Source organism: Onychomys torridus, chromosome 17 (genome assembly GCF_903995425.1).
Source record: "Onychomys torridus chromosome 17, mOncTor1.1, whole genome shotgun sequence".
Taxonomy (NCBI): domain Eukaryota; kingdom Metazoa; phylum Chordata; class Mammalia; order Rodentia; family Cricetidae; genus Onychomys; species Onychomys torridus.
The window spans coordinates 40005726-40031981 of record NC_050459.1 but is presented as its reverse complement, the minus strand read 5'-3'; the positions used below and the strand labels follow the sequence as shown (position 1 = coordinate 40031981).

Below are 26256 nucleotides of genomic sequence, written 5' to 3'. Positions count from 1 at the left end.
TAAAAGTCCATAATACAAGCTGGGCAGTGGTGGCACACACCTTTAATCCCAGCACTTGGGAGGCAGAGGCAGGCGGATCTCTGTGAGTTCAAGGCCAGCCTGGGATACAGAGTGAGTTCCAGGAAAGGCTCTAAAGCGACACAGAGAAACCATCTCAAAACAAACAAATCCTTAACACATGCTAGACATGGTGATGCATGCCTCTAACTCCAGCATTTGGGTGATATCTGCCAGTCTGGAAGAGGAGGATACTCTAGTTTACATTCCTCCTTTTATGATGGGAGAAATTAAGCTCTTTATCTGGATTTAAGGCACATGTGCTCTTTCTTGTTCTTGGTCTATTCATATACTTTGTCCATTTTCCTACCGGGTTGATGGTTATCTTATGTATGTGTAGGCCAGTGCTTAACCTTGGGTGCCGTTCCTCAACTACTCAGCACACTGGCCTGGAGCTTGCTAAGAAGAGTAGGCCGATTGGCTTGTGTGCCTTAGGAACTCACCTACCTCCATCACTGCTAGAGTACAAACAAGCGTGCATCACCACACTTGCTTTTCAACATGCCTTCTGGAGATCAAACTCAGGTTCTTGTGTTTGCAAGAGAATCACTTTACCCAATTAGCTACTTCCCGCGCCATAGCCCCACTTCCCTTTGTAATATCTGAGACCCTTTTATATAGCCAGGAAATTAAAATAGGCTAGCTTTTTCTTAGAACATTATAGAGAACTACAGATTTTTTTTTTTTTAAAGATTTATTTAGAACAGCCACTGCTCTTAACCACTGAGCCATCTCTCCAGCCCCCAGGCACAGGTTAAAGAGGCTAAATAAAAAATATTCATGCCACTTTACTCCTTGGGAATAAGAGTTCCTTGATCCAGTTTTGTTCTTGATTTTATAGCAGCCGTGATTATATAAACACTGAAAGAGATAAACCCCTCCCTTGCTATATTCTTTTTCAGGGTTTAAATCATATCCATCCCCTCAGGTCTTGTCACTTGCCAACACCTCAAAATATTAATTAGGGCCCTGCTGCATCTTCTTTGACTCTCCTAAAACTATTTTAACTTTCATGTAGTTATCACAACACCAAAAGTATCGACAACAAAAACTCAAATACACTGATACTTTTTAATCTGAATTTATGTTTTAAAATAAAAAGGCAACAAACTTTTATAAAATTGATACATGGAAACACACTTTAGGATACCATCACATGCTACATTTACTTAGAGTTTACAGATCCAGTCTAAATAACAATCTACTCATCATAAATGTGAGTTCCTTCCTTTCTTTGAGCAAAAAGGAAGCTTATGTGAAATGCTGGACACATCAGGCTAGGCAGCAATGGCTCAGCATCTTCATGAATGAAGAAAAGCCTGGAGCACAGCCTCTCTGATGGGACTGGACTCCACTCTGCAGCTTCCCCTGTGGGCTGCAGGGTCTGTGACTAGATGTCTTCCAAGTCCTGTGTGGCATGGTCCTTTCATTTCTGGTGATAATACAAACATCACCATGGGTTTCCTTTTATTGTAAACTTCAACAGAAAACTCAGCATGCTTACAGACTCTGCACATGGAGTTCAGGGATCTTTCTCAAGACTCTGGGAAAGCCCTTTCTCAGAGAAGTTCCTGATCTGGCTCACTTTCTCACCGTGGTGACTTGGACCTGGTGGACATCATCCACATAAATGAGCACTCGTGAGTGAGCCCAGCTGGTAGTCCTTTCTGAAGCTGTCTCTGCCACGTCTCTGCTCTGGCTAAAACCATATTTCTCCAGTTACAGTAGATTCATTCTTCCTCACTTTACATTCTGTTTTATAGCTGGTATTTTAGTATGTTCCTGCAGAATTTCTTTATTTCATTCTAATAATCAACAATTGGAGGCTGTTCCATAACCATCCTCTAGATATTTTGCTGGTCTGTAAAACTAACCTGATTTATATAAGAACAAGTAAGGAACAAATGCTGGTAGACTTAGCACCTTGCCATCATGTCCACTACTGATGTATGGTAGCCTTCAAAGAGTCAACCAAATTCACTCATGTTTTCCTCTCACATAAATACTCAATTTTTTTTTTCAATAATGAAACTTAATTTTTTAAAAATAACAAATACATGCTCAGGACACATCACAAAACCAGCAGCTACAGTGAATGCTACTGGTGATATGCTTCGTTTCTATACATCACTTCCAAAACAAAGGTTCAAGCCTTTGACTCTGCCCACGGATTCAAGTTCCAAGACCTATCATTTGACACTATTATTTCTATAGTTTAACAAAAACTAGAATGACATTCTTAAGTGTGTATAGGGAGTATAAAATCATGTTTAATTTCTTCATAATTATTTGAAAGTTCATAGTATCAGCAAATCTTGCTAATTATAAAAAGGGTAAATTTGTAAGTTCCTCTATTATGATAGTACCATCACTGACATTTATTTGTTCCTAATTCAATTCCATTTCAACTACCTGATGTTGAGCTTGAGGTAGCCGTACTGTGGTTGCATTGGTAGGGCAGTGGTACGGCTCAAAGTACCAACTGGAACGTCAGATTTGATTTGAACACCTGAAACCGTTTCCCCATTTGGCATTCAAAATAAAACAAAGAGAAATAAACCCCCAATCGTTTCCTTAGTGGTAAAAGTACAGTTCTTTTGTGAGCATAGACACAATACAAGGGATCTGCTTCTTCGCATGGAAAGTGGCGTCAAGGGAGAAGGACTCGAATTCTGTCGCTACCTTCCGGTTCACGCGAGTAAGAATGTGCATAAACTCAAGCTTGTGGGCATACAGTTTTAGCATGGCACAAAGTGACTGGATGAACCAGGACCCGTCCTTTGAGTTTCTCCAGGAGTAGTAACCTACAAGGCAAAACACAAAGCACCATAGTCGCCATTACTTCATACCATCATGTTAGCAGACTTCATACATTTTTACATAGTCACAATAAAAATGTTGTAGGATCTTATTTTAAGGTGCATTGCTTTTGTTTATATTGCGTTTGTTTAGCTCTGTGAAGAGCCAAAAAACAAACAACAACATTCTGGTGTTCCAACGTGGGCCCTTATTTCCACGTAGGGCTGAGTCAAACACAAACAAACAAACGAACAAAAAGATGCGGCTCCTTTAGTTTCATCCGGACAGTTCCCGTCAGTCACTGAGCCCTTGAGCAGCTAGCACATTAAGTAGGAACAAAAAATTAAGTAAAAATTCCCACCACAGTGCAAGCATCAGCATTCTAGAGCTCTAGGAAGGTTGAAGCAGTTCCTGGTCAGACAAACCTCAATCTGCAAGTTTCATGCTTGGCTTTCACGACCAGAGAAGCAGGCCAAGCCAGGCAAAAGCCGCATGTGGAGGATCCAAGTGTACCCTAGTAGTCTGAAGTTTGCTAGTATGGTCCAAAAAGACTAGAGATCCGCAGTTAAAGAGGTCCAGACAGAAAAACTTCTAAACAGGTTACAGTGTGTTTAACAAATGTGTGCAGGCTTAAGAAAAGGTAAAGGGTATAATAATAGAAAAAAACCACATAAGATGGGAAATACACAGGTAGTCTGTATCCTGTATGTTATTGTGTTGACTTTGAATTTTTTTGATTGTTGAAAAGCAAAGGACAGCTGCAAAGAGACCTGGAATTGAAAGAGGAACTGTTGAAATAAATCAGCCTATATATTTTAGGAATGCCTTCACTTTTAAATTTAAAAAGTAAAAAAAAAAAAAAAAAAAAAGAAATAAAAAATGCTTTAGAGTTTTGTTTCCACAAGAGATGAGAGGCTGTGGATTCCTTCAGGGTTAATATGGATCAGGTTTGATCAGGTAAGACCTCCTGAATCTTGACAGGTGATATCTATCAGCAAAGGTTACTGCTGGTCTTCCCAGGAATTGGCCATTATCTGAAATTTTCTCTCTGGGACTCTAAAGATACTTCACCCACAGGAAGCAGGAAGCAGTTTAGAGAAGACTATGCCCACATTTCCAAGAGTTAGGTGGTGTGGGTGGTCTTTGGTTATTTGATGGGTTATGGATATTTATTATCATTTAGGGGAATATAGACTATTCATACAAATTTAAAGTTTATTTTGTTACACTGTATATATGTTTCTACTCTTGTTTAAAGGATTTTTCTATAATGTTAAAAATTTAAGGTTATTTTTGTTATAACATATTGTATATGTTTATATTCTTGTTTAAGGTATTGTACCTGTGCATTTAAAAATGTAAAGGTGAAATTCCAGTTTTCGAAAGCTGTTATTATGATGTACAGTATGTGGCATTTAAAATGTTTTGTTAACTTAGAGCTTTTCATGACAATGGTACACATATACTTCTGGCAGCACCAATTTAGTTCAGAGAAGATGATGGGCATTGAAGAAACTCTTTATGAAGTTTGCTCTCATTGTAGCAAGGTTAGCCACTGGGCAAAGAAACTGCTCTTGCCTTTGACTGATGACAATTTGCTGTGCAGACTGGACATGCAGGACACACAGGAAAGACTGCTGAACTTAGCCAAAACAAGGCAGAACAGTCCTTCAAAATTCCTGCTTCACAGAAGAGTCTGCCAGGGGGCTGGAGAGATGGCTCAGTGGTTAAGAGCATTGGCTGCTCTTCCAGAGGTCCTGAGTTCAATTCCCAGCAACCACATGGTGGTTCACAACCATTTACAACGAGATCTGGTGCCCTTTTATAGCATGTAGGCAGAACACTGTGTACATAGTAAATAAATAAATCTTTAAAAAAAAAAAAAAAGAAGAGTCTGTCAGATATTCTACAAGACACAGAGGAAAGTGAGAAATTTTGCCAAAACAAAGCAGGACAGTCCAAAATTCCTGCTTCATAGAAAAGTCTGCCAGATGCTTGGGCCTGTAGGCTGAAGATAGGTGCCCCAAGGCTGCAAAGGAACTTTAGGTGACTGATCAGACAGCCAAATGTCTCTGTTGTTAGATAATATTACATTCTTCTGGGTCTTTGATGGAGCTGAAAACTAGTTAGTTGCAGTTTTCCTTAGTTATGATAGAAAGCAAATTAGGTGTAAAATTTTGGATTCACTAGCTAGGATAGACAATGCATTATTTTCTTGGAATATGCTAACCACAAATGGACAGAATATTGTGAATGTAATCCTTACTTGATATTGTTATTGTATATAGTTTTACTATGTTTAAGTTAAAATCCTTTTACTTTTATTTTATTATTTTGAGGTGTTACTTTTGTTTATGTTGCATTTGTTTAACTCTGTGAAGTTGTGTTACGGTGCCTGTCTAAAACACCTGATGGTCTAATGAAGAGCTGATCAGCCAATAGCAAGGCAGGAGAAAGGATAGGCGGGGCTGTCAGGCAGAGAGGATATATAGAAGGAGAAATTTGGGGAAAGAGAATAAGAAAGAAGCCAGAAAGAAAGAAGGACTTCAGGGGCCAACCATCCAGCCACTCAGCAAGTCATGGAGTAAGAGTAAGATTTATAGAAGAGAATGGGAAAAACCCAGAGGGAAAAGACAGATGGGATAATTTAAGATACTTAGTGGATAAAAGAAACAAGATTGAGTATATTTTATTTATTTGTTCTAATAGATTTATTTGTTTACTTACTCATTTTGTGTGTATGGTTATGCATATGCCACAGTGCACATGGAACTAAAAGACAATTTGTGGGATTCAGTTTTCTCCTCTGTGATGACACATACATATATACATATAGGTCCACACCCAATACCTTCTGTCTCTGTCTGTCTGTCTGTCTGTCTGTCTGTCTGTCTGTCTCTGTGTGTGTGTGTGTGTGTGTGTGTGTGTGTGTGTGTGTGTGTGTCTGTGGTGGTGGTGGTGATTTGAATACTTGGTTCCTAATCTGTGGAACTACTTGGGGAGGATTAGGGGGTGTGGCCTTGATGGAGGAGGTATGTCAGGGGAGCTTCAAGGTTTCAGAAATCCATGCCATTCCCAGTTAGTTCTCTCTGCTTTGTTCTATATATATGCTTACAGATGTGCACCACACCTGCTTATCTACTGCCATGTCCCACCTCCCCTTTCTCTCCATGATAGTTATGGACTCAAACCCTTTGGGTTTTTTTGTTTTGTTTTTTAAAGATTCATTTATTTATTATGTATACAGCATATATGACTGCAGGCCAGAAGAGGGCACCAGATCTCATTACAGATGGTTGTGAGCCACCATGTGGTTGTCGGGAATTGAACTCAGGACCTCTGGAAGAGCAGTCGGTGCTCTTCACTGAGCCATCTCTCCAGCCTGGACTCAAACCCTTTGTAATGATAGGCTCCAAATTAAGCATTTTCTTTTCTAAGTTGCCTTGGCCATCATGTTCTGTCATGGCAACAGAAAAATAACTAAGACAACATGTTAGTTATTTTAAGGGTGTAAAAATCTTTGTGAGGGGCATATAAAAATCTTTTTTTTTTTTTTTTAAAACCGGAGCTGAGGACCAAACCCAGGGCCTTGAGCTTGCTAGGCAAGCGCTCTACCACTGAGCTAAATCCCCAACCCTATAAAAATCTTAATAGCCTTTAAAACACAGTCCTTACTGTTCAACTCTAAAGCTAGTCATAATGTCATTCATCTACAGTCCACACAGAACACTCCTTTGAAGCATTCTTACCAGGCGCTGTGGAGTAAGCATACAGGAAGTCGGCTTCCACGGGTATCTTCTGGCACGCCATGTCATCGTCAGTTCCGCTGTCTGTCTCAATGCCACAGTCCAGCTCCGTACCCCGGCAGGCCTGTGTTGTAGAAAACAAACTTTACTTTTAATAAAAACACAGTAAGTGAACACACAGAACTTACATCTGAAAACTGTAAGAGCGGTATGGAAATTGGTAAGTCTTTCTGATAGAAGAGCAACATTGAAATGTACTCCATTGTTTCCTAAGTGGCGGTTTAAATAAATACAGATATAACAGTCCTGGAGCCCCAGAACAAAAGGTAAATACTAATAAGTAAGTTAATCTCGTTTCAAGCAGGCATCGAGCTGCTCTGTGTACTACCTGGATGATGAAGAGTTTGGGCTTTCCAGTCAGGCTTCGGCAGTAGTCGCCTCTGAAGTAACTAGTTAGTTTTTTCAGTTCAATGGGCCCATTTGTTCCAAAAATGACTCCTTCATCGCCGTGGCTTAGAATCACACAAACAAAACTGCTCCTTTTGCTGTGGTCCTCTTTAGAAACTGGAAAGGCGTTTGGAAATAGCGTGAGACAAAGCAAAGACACAGACACACTATGCAAGTTTCACTTGAAACGTTAGGACACCGCCTGAGAATATGATGAAGAATCTGCAGCTGCTTGATTTGCACCCAGTTTTCTAATTGGACCAAGATGGTTTTGAATTCACGATCTCCCTTCCTGCCTTAGTTTCCTGACTTCTGGGGTTACTGATTTACACCATGCCCAAAAGAGGAAGAAATTGAGAATAGAATTATAAGATTATCCAAATCTAACAGAGGCAGAGCATATCTGGAACCTTAAGGGGGTGACATGACTAAAAAAAAAATTTTTTTAAAAACTTTTTCTAAAATATATAGCAGCCGGGTATGGTGGCACATACCTTTAATCCCAGAACTTGGGAGGCAGAGGCAAACTTTTATGCCTCTAAATATATAGATCTAATTATAGCTAGACCATAAAGTAAAACTGCCCAGTGAAAGTTGTCCTTTAATGTAGTATTTTTATTAATTTGAGAAGTCTATACAAGCGATTTGATCATATTTATCCCTACACATACACACCCCAACTTTTCCTGGATCCTTCCTCCCAACTTCCCAACTTTATGTTTTGTTTTGTTAAGTATCACGGAGTCCAATTTATGCTGGCCACATGCTACTGGAACGTGGTCAACCTATCAGGGACTACACCCTTAAACAAAATGGACTCTCCTTCCTCCAGTGGCCATCAAGTGTCAAGAGCGCCCCAGCCTAGAGGTGGAGACTGGTGAGTCCCTCTCCCTTTCATGTTAGAATGCTGACTGCCTTGACCCTGAGTAGGCAACCCCAACTGCTCTGAGTTCCTGAGTGTAGACTTCCTATCATGTCTTCCCTCTGGTCCTCCCCAGGCTCTGGCTCTTAATCTCTTTCTGCCCCATCTTCTGCCAAGGTCTCTGAGCCTTTTGTGTGTGAAGGGTTGAGGTATGGATGTGCCATTTCTGGCTGAGTTCTGCAGACATGTCATATCTGTCCTTTGATAGTTGTTAGATGCTTCCTTTATTTAACTCTTTTACTTAGTTCCTTCTTACCCTTATCCATCAATTCCACAATGTCTTCACGAGTAAGGTCATTCTTATTCCGGACTTCGTATTTCAGGCCCATGAATGTCTCTCTGAGTTTGGCTGCGTCGACATCAGTACCAGACCGAGAGGTCATTCCTTGGGACAGAGAGAACGTCTCTTAATTGCAATGTAAAAAAATAACTGCTTTGAGATTAAATGAGCTATTCAACAATTCACACAACCAATGAACTCTTCCTTTTCAATGTTAAGAAAACTATGTATTATGATCATGGCCACAGTCTGTAATCTGTTAGCACACTAGACACTTCTTTGTACTAGCTGCTATGAGCTGTCGCGTCGGGGACATTCTCCACAGCAGCTTCAACAGCGAAAACAAGAGGGGGCTTCAGATGCCCAGCAATAGAGGTTTTGCCTGATGAATTGTGATTTGTTTAGATGATGAAGCACTATGTTACCATCTGACTCACTCACTCACTCATTCATTCATGCATTCATTGGCAAAGTCTCATGCTGTAGCCCAACTTGGTCTTGAGCTCATAATAATCCTCCCAAGTGCTGGGGTTATAGGCACAGGCCACCAAGCTCAGTTCATGATGAATATTTTCTAAGACCATGGAGAAATGATCACCGATCTTTTTAAAAATCGCTAATTTATTTCATGTAACATGATAATATCCATTCTATAAATTTTAGAAAGATAGAAAAAAGTATGTGATCTTAGTTTTGTTTATATGACTTACCTCACAGACACTATATTTGATTCTAGGTTAAATCCATTTTAAGACAGTATTATTTGCATATCTTTTTTTTTTTTCTTTTTTGGTTTTTCAAGACAGGGTTTCTCTGTGTAGTTTTGGTGCCTATCCTGGATCTTGCTCTGTAGACCAGGCTGGCCTTGAACTCACAGAGATCCGCCTGGCTCTGCCTCTCAAGTGCTGAGATTAAAGGCATGAGCCACTACTGCCCAGCTCTCTTACACATCTTTTTTTGGGGAAAAAAAAAATCCAAATATTATCGGCTTAGTATTGCTAATCAGGTATTCTGCTATGTGGGTAATGTTTGGTCATTCCAACCATTACAAGATGCTTATTACTAGCTTTGTTTGTTCACGTGATGGATGCAGAACACAAATGAGCTAAAAATCTGCCCTTTGTACATGCATGCTTAGCAGGACAGATGCTTGGTTTTAAAAGAAAGAAGGAAGCAAATTTGTTCAATGTGATAAAGTTGGGGACCTTTCAGCTTGTTCAGGGACACCTGCTGCCAAGCCTGATAACTTGAATTTGATCCCTGGTATCCACATGGTGCAAGAAGAGGACCATGGGAAGAAGGGAAGGAGAACCTCTTATCGGCATCAAGGAGGTACCAATGAGGACTGCAGACCATCAAGGAGGTACCAATGGGGACTGCAGACCATCAAGGAGGTACCAATGAGGACTATAGATCATCAGTACAGCTCAGCCACACACACGGGACACTTAACTTCTAGAAGTAAAGATGTTGAGGTAAGGTTTGGTTTTGTTGGTTTTTGTTTGCTCTGAGACAGGGTCCCATTAGCCCAGGCTGGCATCTTTCTACTTCTTCCTCCCAAGTGCCAGTGATGGAATTACAGGAATGTACCATGACACAGGGTTTATGTGGAACTGGGGATAGAACTATGTCTCCATGTATGACAAGCAAGCACTCTACCGACCATTTTCTTGTTTTTTTTCTCTCCTCCTTTTCTTCTTTAATTTTATTTTTTCTTGTTTTCTCAACTAGTTCTTTGAGAATTTCATACAATGTATTTTCGCCATATTCACCCCTGTGCCCCCAACTCCTTCTAGGCCCATGACTCCTCCCTCTCCAGCCAACTTTGTGTCCTCTTTTTTAAAAAACCCATCAATGGCTGGGCGGTGGTAGTGCATGCCTTCAATCCCAGCATTCAGGAGGCAAAGACAGATGGATCTCTGTGAGTTCGAGGCCAGCCTGGTCTACAGCGTGAGTTCAGGACAGGCACTAAAACTATAGAGAAACTCTGTCTCAAAACACACCAAAACAAAACAAATATCATCAAGTCCACTTTCTGCTGCCCACATACCCTTGGATGTGCAGCCTTCCATTGGAGTGTGGTAGATCTATGGCACAACCCGAGTTATATCTTAACAACTACTCACAGGATTAGTATAAAACACCATTCCTTTTCCTGTGCATGCATTCTCGGGCTGGGATAAAGGCCTCAATTAAATAACGGTTGTAAACACAGAAGCAGACTGTGCCTGAAGCCAGGCACACAGACTTGCAAATGGGAATTGTGGCACAGGGTGGGGATAACTCAACAACCTCAAGCTTAAGATAAGAGGCCTGAATTTGTATCCTAGAACTGACTAAGGATGACTAGAATGACCTTAGGGTCACGTCGATTTGCCTGAGGCTGTGAGTTAAGGGCCCCTGCAAAGGATGCTAGAGACACTTTCTCAGCTGCCCCAGGGCAGAGGTGCCAGTCATTCATCTTTACCCTTGCTGGCTTGTTGCTTATGAAACCTTTTCCATCACTGTGGGGGGATCACCCTCATCTTTTTTCCCAGAGTACCCTTTGAGGAGTGAGGGATAAGAGATTTAGATAGATACAGTGGGGAGAGAGAGAGACAGATAGAAACACAGGATAGCCTTGGGAGGGCCTGGATCCTAATCCACTGGCCCCTTCTGTCTTTTCTAAAGGGCCTTTTAAAGGAATGCCAACAGGTGGGGCAAAAGACCTCCTCCCAGCACAGCCAAGTGCAGACCCTTCCCAACACCTAGTGACCATGCACATGGTCAATCAATCCCCTTATGCAGCCCTGCTGGGTAAAGCAAGCTCAGATCTCACTAGGAAACCTCTGTGGCCTCCCACACATCACTCAGCTTCTCAAGGTATTGGCTTTGTTGGATAGCAGCAGAATCCAACCTTTTGCAGTCACAGGAGAGGCAGAGATTCTGAACATGGACGAAGAGTTCATATTGCATGTGGGACCTGTAAGGTTCTAGCGCATCTCCACTTTGTGTGTGTGTGTGTGTTTTTCCCCCTGTATCAGTTTACTGACTCATTAACACACTGATATTGCTTTTTATATTATATCCAGTATAAATGGCATAAATATTTGAAAATTATGTTAGATACGTACCAGTGCTTTTCTGAAAGTTCTTATTATTAATTATTATACATACACCCATTTCAGGGTAATCCATTTTATAACTATTGTCCAGGTATATTCCTGAGTCCATTGATTTGCTTCCATGGATGGTCTTTCTGCATGGAAACCAAGCGACAGTTAGTTACAAAGGTAGAAATGACTCTATTACTACATTTTTTATGACTCATAGGAACAGTTAACATTTGTTTAAGGCTATCAATGTATCCAACTTCATGTTACATCCTTCCCTCATTCAAATTCCACAGCATGTGGATTTGATCCCAAGCACGAGGGGGGAAAAGAGCATAAATAAATACATTCACAAGAACCCATTTACTGATGAGGAAATGACCTGCCAAGACTAAGTAAGAATTGTGATGAAGGGTGTTCAGATCTTACATTGAAGGTTTTCCTGTAAAGCCCACTAAAAGTTTACCAAGTACATCTTTAAAAAACACTAGATAAAATAATTTATCCTTTGTGATAAAAGTACATTTTTGGTTGGTTTTTTTTTTTTTTTTTTTTTTTTTGAGACAGGGTTTCTCTGTGTAGCTTTGTTGCCTGTCCTGGATCTCACTCTGTAGACCAGGCTGGACTAGAACTCACAAAGATTCACCTGGCTCTGCCTCCTGAGTGCTGGGATTAAAGGCGTGCGCCACCACCGCCCGGCCTTTTTTTTTTTTTTTTTTTTTTTTTTTAAAGATTTTGGTTTTGAGCTGGGCGGTGGTGGTGCACGCCTTTAATCCCAGCACTCGGGAGGCAGAGGCAGGCGGATCTCTGTGAGTTCGAAGCCAGCCTGGTCTACAGAGTGAGATCCAGGACAGGCACCAAAACTATACAGAGAAACCCTGTCTTGAAAAACAACAACAACAAAAAAGATTTTGTTTTTGAAGCCATCTTCTTGCTATATGTAGCCTAGGTTGGCCCTGGGTGATCCTCTTATCTAATACCCCCCCCTTCTCTCTCTCTCTCTCTCTCTCTCTCTCTCTCTCTCTCTCACACACACACACACACACACACACACACACTACTCAGTCCTTAAACATGAGCTGAACCAATGGATAACTTATTAACACATGGATGAACCATCATAAATTCTGGAAAATACTTGTGTGGAAGTACTGATGTAAAATGTTAGCTAGGTAGACCAGAGCTCAGTGACTATTTTCAAGGCTAGATATTAATCTCTTAGGCTCACCAGCTGTCCTAGTAGAGACTCAGTTTGGCCAAGTGAAGCTAACCCAGAGCAAGATGCTCATAAAGGTGCAGCTGTGCTCCAACATATGCGACAGACTGGGCACAGACCTGACCCATGATGCAGGAAGACTCTAGAAGCACTATGTCTAGGAACAGCCAAGCAACACTGATTGATAAGGATGCATACCCAGCCTTAAGAGTATCTTATATTTTACACAATCCTAAAAACAATGAAGTATTAAAAGTAAGGGGGTCAAGGTCAGACAAAAAGAACCATGATTCACAGCTGGAGATAATGGCCCCATACTTTACAGAGAAAATTAGGTCACATAGGAACAGGCTATACATCCTATTCTAAAATCTAGACTCAGGAATGCTCTGAAATTAGAAAGTTTTTGAATGCCAACATGATGCCACAGTAGAAAAAGTCACAGCAAGCCCCACGTGACAGGTTACTTTTAAAACATAGGCACACTAAAAATATTATATCAAGTTAGCTTTGGGATGCGTGTCTAAAGCTTATATGAACAGAAATAGATTCACGGGTTTAAAATGTATAGGCCAGGGAGACAACTCAGTAGGTAACAGCACTTTCTGTACAGTCCTAACAGCCTGAGTTCAATCACTGGGAACCACATAAAAAGCTTTAAGTCAGTGGCTCTCAACCTATGGGTGGAGTGTTGAATGATCCTTTCATAGGGGTTGCATAGCAAATATCTACATTACAATTCATAATGGTAGCAAAATTACAGTTATGAAGTAGCAACGAAAATAATGCTATAATGGGGGTCACCAGCACATGAGGAACTGTATTAAAGGGTCACAGGGTGCTCTAAGTGGTGACACACACCTGTGTTCACAGCATTCCTGCTGCATGATGGGAGGCGGAGATAGGAGACTAGGTGGATGCTTGCCGGCTAGCCTAGGGCACTTGCAGCAGAAACAAGGAAAAGTTGGCCTCCGACCGCCACGTGTGCACTGTGGTCCACATGCACCTGCACACACACACACACACACACACACACACACACACACACACACACACACACTTGAGGTCCCAGCTCTATGCATTTCATTACATATATGTGACTATGTTCCAATCTGAGAGTCCAGAAATCTAAAATACTTCTGGTTTTAGTCATTTTGGATAAGGGATGCAAATCTTACAATCGACCACAGAACTGTAATTCCCACTGCCTAATGCTGATTCTTCACCATCTTCTGTTGCCCTCTTTACCAGCCAGGCACTTAACACAGTACCTAAACAACCTCCATGCTCTCAAGTCTTGCCCGGTCACCTTAGTTAAGATGAGATCAGAGGAATGCATTTATCTAAAGCCTCACAGCTGCCGGAGGCGGGAGGCAGCTTGCTCTCTGGCTTAAAGCCCCTTCCCCTCTGCTTCTCTATTCCTCAAAGCGGGATGTGGATGTGTTCCACAAACACATCTTCCTTTGACTCCACAGAATTCCATTTATACCAATTTCACCAGGCGCGGTGAAACAGAGGTCAGGAGCCATCACAGGTTTGAAGCTAGCCTGGACTACTGAGCTCCAGGTTAGCCTGGGGTAGGTGGAGAACCTGCCTTAAACAACAACAAATAAAAAGAAATAAATACTCACACTTCAAAATTATTAATGGATTTGGAATCCACGGAGGTTTCGTTGTTCTCCATGGTCACTTGTCTTAACTGGAATAGAGAAAAAAAGAGATGTTACCCATAACAAATCATTCTAGAGCCAGAGCAGTATATTAATTAGCAATGCTATGCTTTTTTCTCCTGGAGTTCTTGTTTTGTCTCCATTGCTATTGGCCCTGTAAGTCAATGTGTGGACGGACCATGATCCTTTGCAATGGTACCACAGTGTGTACCCCTTCTCCTTGCTCGCTCTTCCTTTACTGTGAATTATATATCAAAACAGAGTGTGCAGTAGCTCAGTCTTCCTTTTTCCCCCCATTTGTGTGCCCCCGTCTATAAAACAGATAACACCTTCTTTCCTTGGTTACCCAACGGAATCAGTTATTTACTGGAACTCAGCTTCTAGCTCAACACAACTAAAACGAAACCCAAACACTAATCACGTAGTAAGAACACTATGTCACAATGGGGAGGGTCCCAGGGACTTCCAAACCTCCAGAGTCTCCCACTCAGAAACTTGACTTCTAATACTAAGTGACATAGTGTCCACAAATACAAGACGTGTGCACCTCTCCTCATCTGCTATGCTAAAGAAGTCAGCTCCTTGCCTTCTAGAGTTCTCTAGAAGGAAAGACACTGCCATGGGAGTATGCCTCCCCAAATAAAGACAGACAAACAGAAATAAAACATAAACAAGTACTAACGAATCCCGAATGAATCTTCAGACTCTAGAAGGCCAATATCTAGGTCAAATATTTCAATCAAAACACAACTTTGAACCTCAGTCCTATGCTAAAATCAGAACTACCAGGACAGCTTCATGGAAGTCCCCAAATCTAAGATCCTACTATCTGCCCCGCTCCACCCCACCCCACACCCCAGCTTGGGGTGCCTTTGGGAACAGTTGGAGAAAGAATACAGAGAAGAGGATGTGACCCCTTCAGTTTAACCACAGAAGAGGACAATGCTTCATTCGTCTTCAAAAGCCAGTGGTTTGCATTCCTTTGCTTTCTACAGTTTTTATTCTGGTAGGCTTTCTAGAAAACCACAGGAAGACGTGAGCACAGTGGGATGTACCATGCTTTTAGTCAGCAGGCAAATATGTAGAGAGCATACACTTTGTGCCAAGTCTACCTTCAAGAAACTTGAATTTGGGCTGGAGAGATGGCCCAGCGGTTAAGAGCACTGGCTACTCTTCCAGAGGTCCTGAGTTCAATTCCCAGCAACCACATGGTGGCTCACAACCATCCATAATGAGATATGGCGCTCTCTTCTGGCCTGTAGGGATACATGCAGGCAGAACACCATACATATTAAATAAATAAATCTTAAAAAAAAAAAAAAGAAAGAAAGAAAGAAAAAGAAACTTGAATTCTAGAAAGAACCAGAGATGGAAACTAAGGTTTCAGCCACCGTTGGGACTGTGAGGAAAATGAAAAAGGATTAAGACCTGGGAGTATAAGCTACTTTAGCGAGGTGGTCAGGGAGTCATCTCTGAGGTGGCATTATAGAGATCTGAACGACACAGAGGGAGGCTGCCCCCGCCCCGGGGTGGTAAACATCAGCTAGATCCAAGGCCTGGGAACAATCTGCTCTACTCAAGGTACAGCAAGACCAGTTTGACTAGTGTTGGGGCAGGAAGATAGGAAGAGCAAGATCACACAAGGTCTTAGGACCATTAACGAAGCGAGAACATCGCCAAAGCTAAAGCCAAAGAGGACTCTGCACGCTCTGGCTGCTAAAGCACAGGGGCCAGTGAGACGTATTCTGAATAGTCCAGGGAGATGACAGAGGCCAGAACTGGAGCTGAACAGTCTGGGTATCCTGTGACTTAGAAGTTGGTTAGAGGAAGTAGAGTCAGCAGAAGAGCCGAGAGCAAAGCCAACTGGGTGAATGTGGTGTGCCAACACTCCCAGAAGCCTTTCGGGGACGCTCACCTTTTCCAACCTTGCCAGAAGGCCTACTTCAAGGAGGGCAGAAGGCCACTGGCTTTATGGAACATGTCATGGCCACAGTGCGGGTTGTAAGGACAAACATCCAAGCCAAAGAAATGACTAGATACCATTTCAGTGGGATGTTGGGTGTTACCCAGAGGACTCCCTAGATTATTGAATTCCCCAGGGCATGAGTCTTTTGTATAACTCACTACTGGCTAGGCCAGTTTCCAACTTTGGAGGAAATTAAGCCATAAAAAGTAGCAGCTACACAGTGATTCTTCCCATAACAAAACATAAATTTGTCTTGTATTGACACAACATATTTATACTTGATAAAAACACCAATCCTTCTAAATTATAGTTATTGCCTTATAGAAAGTAACTAGTTTCATAACGACCAGTAAATTGCTCTCGCCCCGGCCAGCTCTTTACATTTGCTTGTTCTTCCAATTTTTTTGAACTGGACTTAACATCTGATGATTGGTTCGACTCATTAGCTAGCAGGTGAATAAAATTCTGGACACAGGCTTATTTTCTGTTTGAGCGGCCAAGATTTCACTTTTTGAAAATTGCACTTTAAAGGAACCAGTGGTTGTCCTGGGTTGAGAAAAGCAACTGGATAAGCAACTCTTCCCGGTTAGTAGCAAAAAGTTCTTTCCTGCTTGGCTGTGAACAGGAGAGAAATGGACAGTAGCTGGACGGGAGGGAGGGACAGAGGATGCCTTTTTGTTAAGCCATACATACTTCCTAGGTCGGTGAGAACGGCATAGTGGGAAACGGGAAATTAGTAATTCAAGAGCGGAGGAGCACTGGGGTTTCTGAAGGAATGCCATGAGATGTCCAGCATACATGTGGAATTTACCTCAGGTAGGAACAGGGCAAGCACATCCACAGGAAAGAAAATGAAAGCAAAATAGTGTATTGACGTGTTAGGCAGGTGCTGGGGGTTGACCCAGGGCCTCAGGCACAAGTCACTGAGTCTCTGTCACTGAGTCACAGCTCCAGTACAAGGTAACAGAGAGGCCGGGGAAGGCAATAAGAGAAGGCCTTGGTACTGCTCACAGGATGGCACCCACTCCCTTTGTATTTAGAAGGTAAACTGTGGGTCAAGAAACTCCAAATGTCTTCAGTTTCCTGTGGACGTACCTCTAAATTTTACCAAGTAATACCCAAATGGGATCAGACACAACACCAGCAAGCGTGTGGAAGAGGCATTTTCATTCATACTGGGTAGGACATAAACTGATAAGACCTCCTGAAGGTATTTTGGGGGTTTCTCCCCATTTGCTCATAAAAACTGTGAAGTTTGAGGTAGCAAACTCACTCTCCTAAGAGTGTCTACAAATGCCCTCAGGAGTGGAGGAAGTAAGGAAGACTATGCATTAGTTATAAAAACTGAGAGTGTTAGCAGAGCAGTGCCTTTAGTGCCAGCACTCGGGAGGCAGAGGCAGGTGGATCTCTGTGAGTTCAAAGCCAGCCTGGTCTACAGATAGTTCCAGGACAGCCAGGGCTTCACAGAGAAACCCTGTCTTGAAAAAAAACAAAAAGACAAACAAAAAGAAATCCCTGAGTGTAAGTACAGAGAAATAACTGTTATAGCAAACCCATATAAGTTGCTGCTGCTAACTCCCTTTACAGTTTTCTTAAAGCCCTCATCAACAACATAAATGCCAGCATTATAAGGCTAAGTGAAAATAAATCAGAGAAACCCTGCATGATTTGTTTACATTTTACCATATTTATTAGCAGCATCTGTCTGAGTGGTAGGATGGCTGACCACTTACTTTGTAATGCTCTTCGATGTCTTCTAACTTACTCTTAACACATTTCAGTGTTAGAAAACAGTATCCAATATTATTTTATAAAATAAGGTCAACCATAGCCGTGTCACCGGGATCATGCTAGGCAACTTCAATCCCCAACCCTATTTCAAGAGCAAAGAGAAAAAATGGTGGAGCCCGGTGGCACACATGTGTAAGCTCAAAACTCTGGAGTCCAAGGCTGGAGGGCTGCTGAGTTTGAGGTTAGTCTGATTCACCAGGCAAGCTCCAGGCCAGGCTGCACAATCTCATAAAACCAAGTGTGAAAAACTAAGCATAATATGCTACTGAGAAAACAGTCACTCCTCTTTGCTTTTTTACCAAGTTTGGGTCTTTTGGTTTCTTCTGGACAACAAACATGTTGGTACTAAGAAATCTCAAATTTCCATGAACTAGAAATATCACAAAGATCAACTTGTCTCTAGCTGTAACTTTTCAAAGTGAGCAGACCGCAAGCTAAAATACTTAGCAATGTGTGGTTGAGAAACAAGGGGCAGCTAATTTGATTAACTAGAGAAGAGTACAGCATCACTAAGAAGTCTAGACAGAAGATAGAAAACCAAATGGTTTAATACACATTTGGGCCCAGGAGAACATAATCTTTCCAGCGGTCAACCAATGGGAAATGTGTAGTTGAAAAAAAAAAAAAGCCAAAAAACAGAAAGAGAAAGAAAGGAAGGAAGGAAGGAAGGAAGGAAGGAAGGAAGGAGGAAAGGAAGAAAGAAAGAAAAAGAAAGTGGGACTCAACAGGAAAAGAGCGATGTCAAAGAAGCGTGAGAGATGATGCTCACATCGCGCATCAAGAAGACATGGCGGACCATAACACATCATCACTAAGTCAAAGCGGCAGCTTTGAAAAGGCCGACAGTGCCATTTTCACCATCTAACCTTCTGGAAAAGACGAAAACATGGCGGGCCTAAGCAGACCATGGCTGCAAAGGGTTATGGAAGAGGAGGGAGAGCGTGGAGGGTGTCTGAAGACAGTGAAACCTGTCCCAGCTATGCTACAGAAGTGGATACAAGTTGTCATATGCTTACCCCAGCTTAAAGCAGACAGTGCCAAGAATGAACCTTACTGTGACCTGTAAGACTTTGGAGGACAATGATGTCAACCAGGCTCATCAGTTCTAACAAATGTACTACTCTGGGGGGGGGGGTGTTAATAATGAGGAGTCTGTGTGGACCAGACAGATAGGGGGTATGTCTTAATTACTCTAAACATTAAAGCAACTTCTATCAGAAACTAAGATTAGACAACTTCTGAATTTGAGTCTCTGCCAGTGTCCCCATGGTCTGCCTCAAATTAGCCCTCTGCATGAGCTTGCACCCTACAGAATTCAGTGTAAGCTTGAGAACCCTTAGTGTTTACTGGTTCCCGCCAACTATCATGGTTCTAAAAGTCTCTTTCCAAGAACTACAAATAGTACAGTCACTCAGACTGGAAAACTGAGTTTTAATGACCTTTTGTCTCACGCCAACTGTGGGATAAAACTATTCCCCCTTCTGACCGGCACACCCAAATACAAGCTTTATAGTAATCAGCTTCCAGAACTTTGTAACATTTGCTTCCTGGCCCTGGCCAATGTAAGACTTCAGCTGCATTTAAAATTTAATCTACTGTGTGTTTTGGGGCATGTGAGTATAGGAGGTCAGAGGCCAACAAACCTTGGGAGCCGTTTCTGGTTCTCTTGTGTACACCATGTGGATGCTGGGGAACAAACTCAGGTAGTTAGGCTTGGTAGGGAAAAAACCTTGTTGCATAGATCCTAAATAGACTTTTAATAAAAGCCTGGAGCCAGATATCAGGGTGAAAGCTGAAAGATCAGAGAAGAAGAGCAAGCCACAGCCACCACCTCTTACCTCACCAGATCCTCAGCCTGAGTGAGAGAGTTCCTGTCTCCTCCCACCTTGTATTCCTTTCTCTGCCCAGCCCTATCACTTCCTGTTTCAACCTTCCTAGTGCTGGGATTAAAGGTGTGGGCCACCACTGCCTGACCTCTGTGGCTAACTCTGTGGCTGGCTCTGTCCTCTGGTCTTCAGGCAAGCTTTATTTCCTAGATTGCAAACAATGTATCTCCACAGAACCTTACTTGATGAGCTATCTTGCTGCCCCCCCCCCCCCCAATGCTAGAGTTTAACTAAATATTAGGTGACATTTAAGTTGTCATTTCCTATTCATATACCCTGCCAGTTTTCTATAATCAATTAAGGAAAATTAGAAAAAAACTCAGACAGATGAGTCTTAATGTAAGGAACTATAATCACTTTGACATTAGCCATAAAACAACTGAATTTCTTTTACTAAAGTCATGAGTGGATGAAAGAAAAAAAATCATTTAGAACAGAAGTTAAAATGTTATCTTCCTATTTGATAAGGATTTCTCAGGAACAAATACCATAATATATAGTGTTTTTCATTCTTAACACTTGAACACTGTAGACTGTCTGTTATCAGCTCATCTTGATAAACTGCTACATTTCTCATACAAAATCAAAATCCTTCTAGCATGAGGCATGTGCACATTCACACTATCTGTCATCATCTGTTTTTTGCACGTGAGGTACCAAATCCACACTCTTGGGAAGGAGCTTAGCATTACCTCATCTCCATTAGCTAATACCCAGCTGGATACAAATTATTCTAGGGAGGGTGATCTCATCTTTGAAGGATTAAAAAAAATATATCTCTTCAGGGATGTATAGACTGTCCCTGATAATGGCAGGAGCTTAGGTTATTAAAGTAGGGAACAGAAACGGTGTTTTACAACAATCCATTCTGGCTCAGCAGCCAACTCACCACGACTGTTTCTGATTTGCTGAAGATCCCTGATTAGTTTAGATTCAAACGATTGGAAAAGTTCAGAAAACATTTAATGGTCACCAGGAAGCTATAGGTGGATGCCTTTGGCCTCCTGGCATTCTGGAATTTAGGGCTTTGATTGACTTCTCTAGTTCCCAGATCCCTTGATCACAGAAGCAACGCCGATCATCTGTTCAAAAGTTTGGAAATGTTGGCATACGTTTGAAATGGAGATTTAAACACCCTACTCTGTGATTGCCTTAAAGAATCAAGAGATTGGAACTTGTTTCTATTAACATGGGTGTTTGGCAGTCTCCTCTTGTAACCATGGAGGACACAGCAAGTAATCTTCGGAATTAAATAAAGCAGAGGAACAGAAGTTATTTCTAAAACCAAAAACTAGACAGTGAGGTATTACATATCAATGAAAACTTAAAACAAGACAAATAAATACCCATTACAAAATAGGTAAATGAGAGCTTGCTTGTGGTAGGGATTTGAAATGAGATGTTACATTAGTACAAACCAATTTTAGAGGTGGGTGTGTATGTGTGTGTTATATGCATGAGTGTGAGGGTGTGCTTGCCTACACCCTGCACAGGGAGGATTACACCACAGTTCGCCACCCTCAGTTTTCATGTGGGAGCTAGGGATCCGAACTCGGGTACCCATGTTCTGAACCACCTCCCCAGACTTGGTTTGGGGTGTTCTTGATTGAAGAAATTTGTCCCCTACCACTGGGCTGTTCCAATGGCTGACCTACGAAGACCTTATGAGCCCAGGCATCAAATCTGGTCTCTGTTTCCTCAATTTCATAATGACACACCAGAATCAACACTCCTCATCTCTGATACGAATGTTCAAAATTAGACTTAACAAGTAAGTGTTCCTCTTACTTCCAGTTCACACATGCTAGACCGGGCAGTGCACAAGTATTTCCAACTGGTCTTCCCAATAATTCCGACGCATAATGGTTCCACCTTACATCCGAGTTAAATGGAGCTTAGAAAGTCAATCATTTTTTAAGTGACAGAGTCACAGCTCCAGCTTCCAGGTAGCAAACTCAACTCTATAGTCTCTAAACTGCTCAACACAATATAGGAGTGTCAAAACTACAGTTAATTTCAAGGGAACAAAACCCCATAGGCCCAAGTGCTCCAATTAAGTAAGATTTGAAACAAATATGGCATGACAGAAACTGATTAAAAACTGAAATCAAATACACCATTGTTCCTCAGCACTCCTGGATGACTAGTTCTAGAACCTGCCTCAAATAGCAAATCCAAGTCCAAATCCTTTGTATAAAATGGTGCATTTTTTTTTTTTTACAGATAAGTTAAGCATCCCTACTACATTACTAATAATACCTAGTACAACATAAAATTTTCATGCAGTGTTGAACAGTGATTGATTAAAAAATCTGTACATTTCAATACAGATTCAATGTCTATTCTCTCATAATCCTAACTGTGGGTGGGTAAAGTCCACAAATGCAGGTCAACTATAGTGCACTTATTGCAATGAAGAAAATAGGAATAATGATTGTGGTATTGTGTTCCCCCAAAATATTGTGTGTTCCCCGAAATAAACTTATCTGGGGTCAGAGAACAGACAGCCAAAAATGGTGGCTAGAAAATGGGTCAGAGCAAGCCATAGCAGAAGTTGGGTGGTGGTGGTGGTGGTGGTGGTGGTGGTGGTGGTGGTGGTGCACGCCTTTAATCCCAGCACTTGGGAGGCAGAGCTAGGCGGATCTCTGTGTGTTCAAGGATACAGCCAGCATGGAGACACACGCCTTTAATCCCAGAAATCCAGCCTTTAATCCCAGGGAGTGATGGCAGAAAGCAGAAAGATATATAAAGCATGAAGAGCAGAAACTAGAAGCACTTGGCTGGTTAAGCTTTTAGGCTTTGGAGCAGCGGTTCAGCTGAGATCCATTCTGGATGAGGACTGAGAGGCATCCAGTCTGAGGAAACAGGATCAGATGAGGAACTAACAAGGTGAGAAAGCTGTAGCTTGTTCTGCTTCTCTGATCTTCCAGCAGTCACCCCAATAACTGACCTCAGGTTTGATTTTTTTAATAAGAACCTTTAAGATTCATACTACAAACGATTATGATGTTTTTCATGCCATTGGGTAATTTATTTATAAATGTAAAATATCTATTTAAGCATTCAGTCATTCAATGAAAGTCATTAGAATGTTTTCTATAGGTCTACCTACTTTCCTGTCAATAGGAAGGGGAAGCCACCATAGGAGTGAAGCTTCTGGAAGCCTACCTGTATCTATGCAGAACAATATGAGAAAGATCAGGATTGTATCAACTGCCTATCAGTGAGGACACAGCCTCACAAGCACTGGGACTTTCATATTAAGTAAATGAAACAGAAAGCGCCCGTTTCACAATAGTCTGGTTAAGAAAAGATTTCATCTGTAGTGCACCAGTGGCTTTTTGTTTTGTTTTTCGAATCTGTCCCACCTGGTCTCAGTTCATTTGGGGACACATTGAACCGTCTGATACCATTGAGCCTGATAAAGCCAATCTTTTAATGTTTAGAATAAAATGATGAAAGGGAAAAGATGCAAGCTGGGACGGGGAAGAAAATATGGAGAACAGTTCAGTTACTTAGGGACAAATACATGATCTTGTTTTCTTGTTTCTGGTATGGGCCACACAAGGGAAGCAAGTATGCTGAACCTACCTGACCTTGCGCTACAAGTCAAAAAGAACGCAGCACTTACTATCTTCAAAGGGTCTGTCTGTCTCATCCACTCCCAAATGAAACCCTCAGACCACAGTTTTTAGAGGGACAAATGAAAACAGCAAAACCCTTTCAGACCTTAAGACCCCATATGCTCGCTCTCTCTCTCTCTCTCTCTCTCTCTCTCTCTCTTTGGTTTTTCAAGACAGGGTTTCTCTGTGTAGCTTTGGTGCCTTTCCTTAAACTCACTCTGTAGCCCAGGCTGGCCTCAAACTCACTGAGATCCGCCTGCCTCTGCCTCTGGTCTACAGAGATCCAGGACAGGCATCAAAATTGCACAGAGAAACTGTCTCGAAAAAAACAAAACAAACAAACAAACAAAAGTGTCTGTATAAATTACATATAACTATATAATTTACTTATCAACCATATACATAAACTGCACTGGACCTTGAGTGTCTGAAGCAGGAGAAGAGGCAGACCCTATCTATATAGAGAGCTTTTATCCATGTTCACTGGTATTTAAAATGGCAGCAGGGTAGATGCTAGCCCATGTTCAGTTCTCGTTAGATAATTTTATTGTACTTTTAGCAGAATGAAGAAGCTCTATGGGGAACATTGAAGGTAACAAAAATGATTATGTAGAACCTCACACTTAACAAAACATTGTTACATACATTATTTCATCTGATCTTTACAGCAACCCTATGGATTGTATAGACTATGCCTGATTTATGAATGAGCTGGTAATCACCTTGGGATCTGGCTTCAAGATGGTCAGACACAGAGAGGAAAGTTTCCTCTCCAATACTTTAAAAATAAATTTGTTAAATGAATATATAACAGTACTTAAGGGTATAAGAATTTCCACATCTTTCTTTAAAAGCCCCATCATGGGTATAGAACTTAAAGTATTATCTAACTCTAAGACCAGAATTAATGAAAGGTCTTAGAAGAAAATAAGGAATGTGTTGTAACTTTAGAAAGGCCATGATGAAGTGTTCTTCATGAAGGGTTCTACATGATGTGTTGATAGGTTTGAAAGTGAAACAGAGTGGCACAGTAATTGCTTATATCAGATAAAGATACAGGGCTCTTAAGACGGCAGGAGGCAAGACCTTTCTTCGGAAGGACAAAAGCAATCTGATCTAATTAGGTGCAGTATTTCACTTGTTACTCTGTAACAAGCAGGTCCAGTGCTACATTTCAATAAACTGTCCACTCACTAAAACAGTCTTACTTTCCAATAGCCTTGTTCTGCTGGAGAGCAAATCAAAGCCAAAGCTTAAACACTGGGTTGTGACAGGGATGATTCAAGCTCTTGCCATGGCCACCATAACACACTGAAAGTGGCTTCCCGGTGGTTAGCCAAACCCCAGCTTAGCATGATCTCCTTCTGTTTTGCACACTCATAGTGTTACCGAACTTCACATTTCAATTCATCGTTTTTACTGGAATCAAACAAATGGATGAGCACTCTTGTGCAAAACACAATGAGGGGCACCATGCTCAACAGTGGTGTTTGCTCAGTTTTGTTGGGAAACAAGCAAAAGTAGAGGACATGACACATCTGCTTTCAGGAAATGCCTGCTGCTAGGGAAGAAACGGGAAGGTTTAACCCTGAATTGTTTACTAAGAACGGACACCTAAGGAGGAGTTCCTATTCACAAACAAATGTATTGGGAAAAGAGTATCAGCAGAAGAGCCAGGGTTTGGTGACTAAAAGCCTAACAGCGGAAGGAGTGGGGTCCGTGAGAGGTGACTGAAAAGGACGTTTCCTGGGTGACTCAACGGAGAAAGGGGCAAAGACCCAGCTGCTCAAGCCGGGCTTCTCAGTAGATCAATAATAAGTAACAATAACTGAGCGTGACCCAAGGGATGTCAACGCAGCTCCTACAGTGACGGACCAACAAAGGAATGAGCTGGGGTATTCACGAAAGGCTTCCGGATGAGAAACAGAATTGGGAAGCAATGCTCTCTGCAAGAACCAAAATCACACAGTGAACTCGAGAAAACCAGAGGTAGAGACTAAAAACACTCGGGCAGTAGACTAGGTCTTTTAGAGCTAGCCTCAAGGTCAGCATCAGGTTGGTCTCCAGGCCCCAGGGCAGAATTTTCTTTATCCATCCTTTGCTCCCGAGTCCACGCCTCGGCCTGGGGCTCTAAGAGCCCGCCACCTCCCGCCACCCGGCCTCCAAGCTCACTCACCTCCGGGCTCACCCCCTTCCTGCCCAGTTCCCGCCCCTGAAGCTCTGTGCTCGGGGCCATCTACCGATTCGGGCCTCCACCTTTTGCTCCTCGGCGCGGCCCAGGCGCCAGGCTCGGGGGTCTGAGCCCAGCCTCGGTTCACCCGGGCTCAGGGACACTGGCTCGGCCTCCCGGGTCTGGGCTCCCAGCTTGGGATCGCGCCCGCTGCGAGGTTTCCAGCTTCTGTGCCTTTGGTGCATGCCTAAGTAAGCCAGTAGGCAACACAAAGGATCCTCCACCCAGATCGCCCGCTTCCTCCACCTCCTCGAAGCAGCTGTACAACGGGCAGGCTGAGAACGCCGGCTCCCAGCGCAGGCCCGGGAAGGGGTGAGGGCAGCCAGCACTTACCCAGCCGCCCCAAGATCCACGACGCAGGACACCCGGCTTCGATCTCACCAGCTCCTGCACTGCAACCGCAGCTACCCCCCGCTGCCCTAGCCCCGCCTACGCCATACCACGCCCACGCCCCGCCCCGGCCCCGCCCCCAAGCCCCCACCTCGTGCGCGCCGGTCCGGACTTGTTTTCTCAGCTCGGGTCGGTGCTCCG

The 26256-nt window shown here is 42.4% G+C and overlaps 1 protein-coding gene across 3 annotated transcripts; it reads right to left on the bottom strand.

Annotated features, from left to right (window-relative positions):
- Positions 1 to 1109: 1109 nt before the first annotated feature.
- Casp3 (caspase 3) lies at positions 1110 to 26256 on the bottom strand. 3 transcript variants are annotated; one of them, XM_036166951.1, is made up of 7 exons: positions 26207 to 26256; positions 14191 to 14258; positions 11365 to 11489; positions 8228 to 8356; positions 6991 to 7166; positions 6606 to 6726; positions 1110 to 2861 (listed from the first exon to the last, which is right to left on the bottom strand). In XM_036166951.1, the coding sequence occupies exons 2-7, from the start codon at positions 14241 to 14243 to the stop codon at positions 2632 to 2634; spliced, it is 834 nt and encodes a 277-aa protein (XP_036022844.1). In that variant the 5' UTR covers positions 14244 to 14258; positions 26207 to 26256; the 3' UTR covers positions 1110 to 2631. The 3 variants fall into 3 exon arrangements, with proteins under 3 accessions (XP_036022844.1, XP_036022843.1, XP_036022842.1); XM_036166950.1 differs by lacking the exon at positions 26207 to 26256 and adding an exon at positions 26059 to 26140; XM_036166949.1 differs by lacking the exon at positions 26207 to 26256 and adding an exon at positions 25672 to 25930.

What these genes read in the sequence shown, in the direction of transcription:
- Casp3 (XM_036166949.1), bottom strand. Translation starts at nt 25,731, where the DNA reads ATGGCCCCGAGCACAGAGCTTCAGGGGCGGGAACTGGGCAGGAAGGGG. An exon ending in GGAAGGGGGTGAGCCCGGAG is followed by an intron (nt 14,259 to 25,671) that starts GTGAGTGAGCTT and finishes TCTCTATTCCAG; the next exon opens with TTAAGACAAGTGACCATGGA. An exon ending in TGCTTACTCCACAGCGCCTG is followed by an intron (nt 2,862 to 6,605) that starts GTAAGAATGCTT and finishes TTTGCCTTGTAG; the next exon opens with GTTACTACTCCTGGAGAAAC.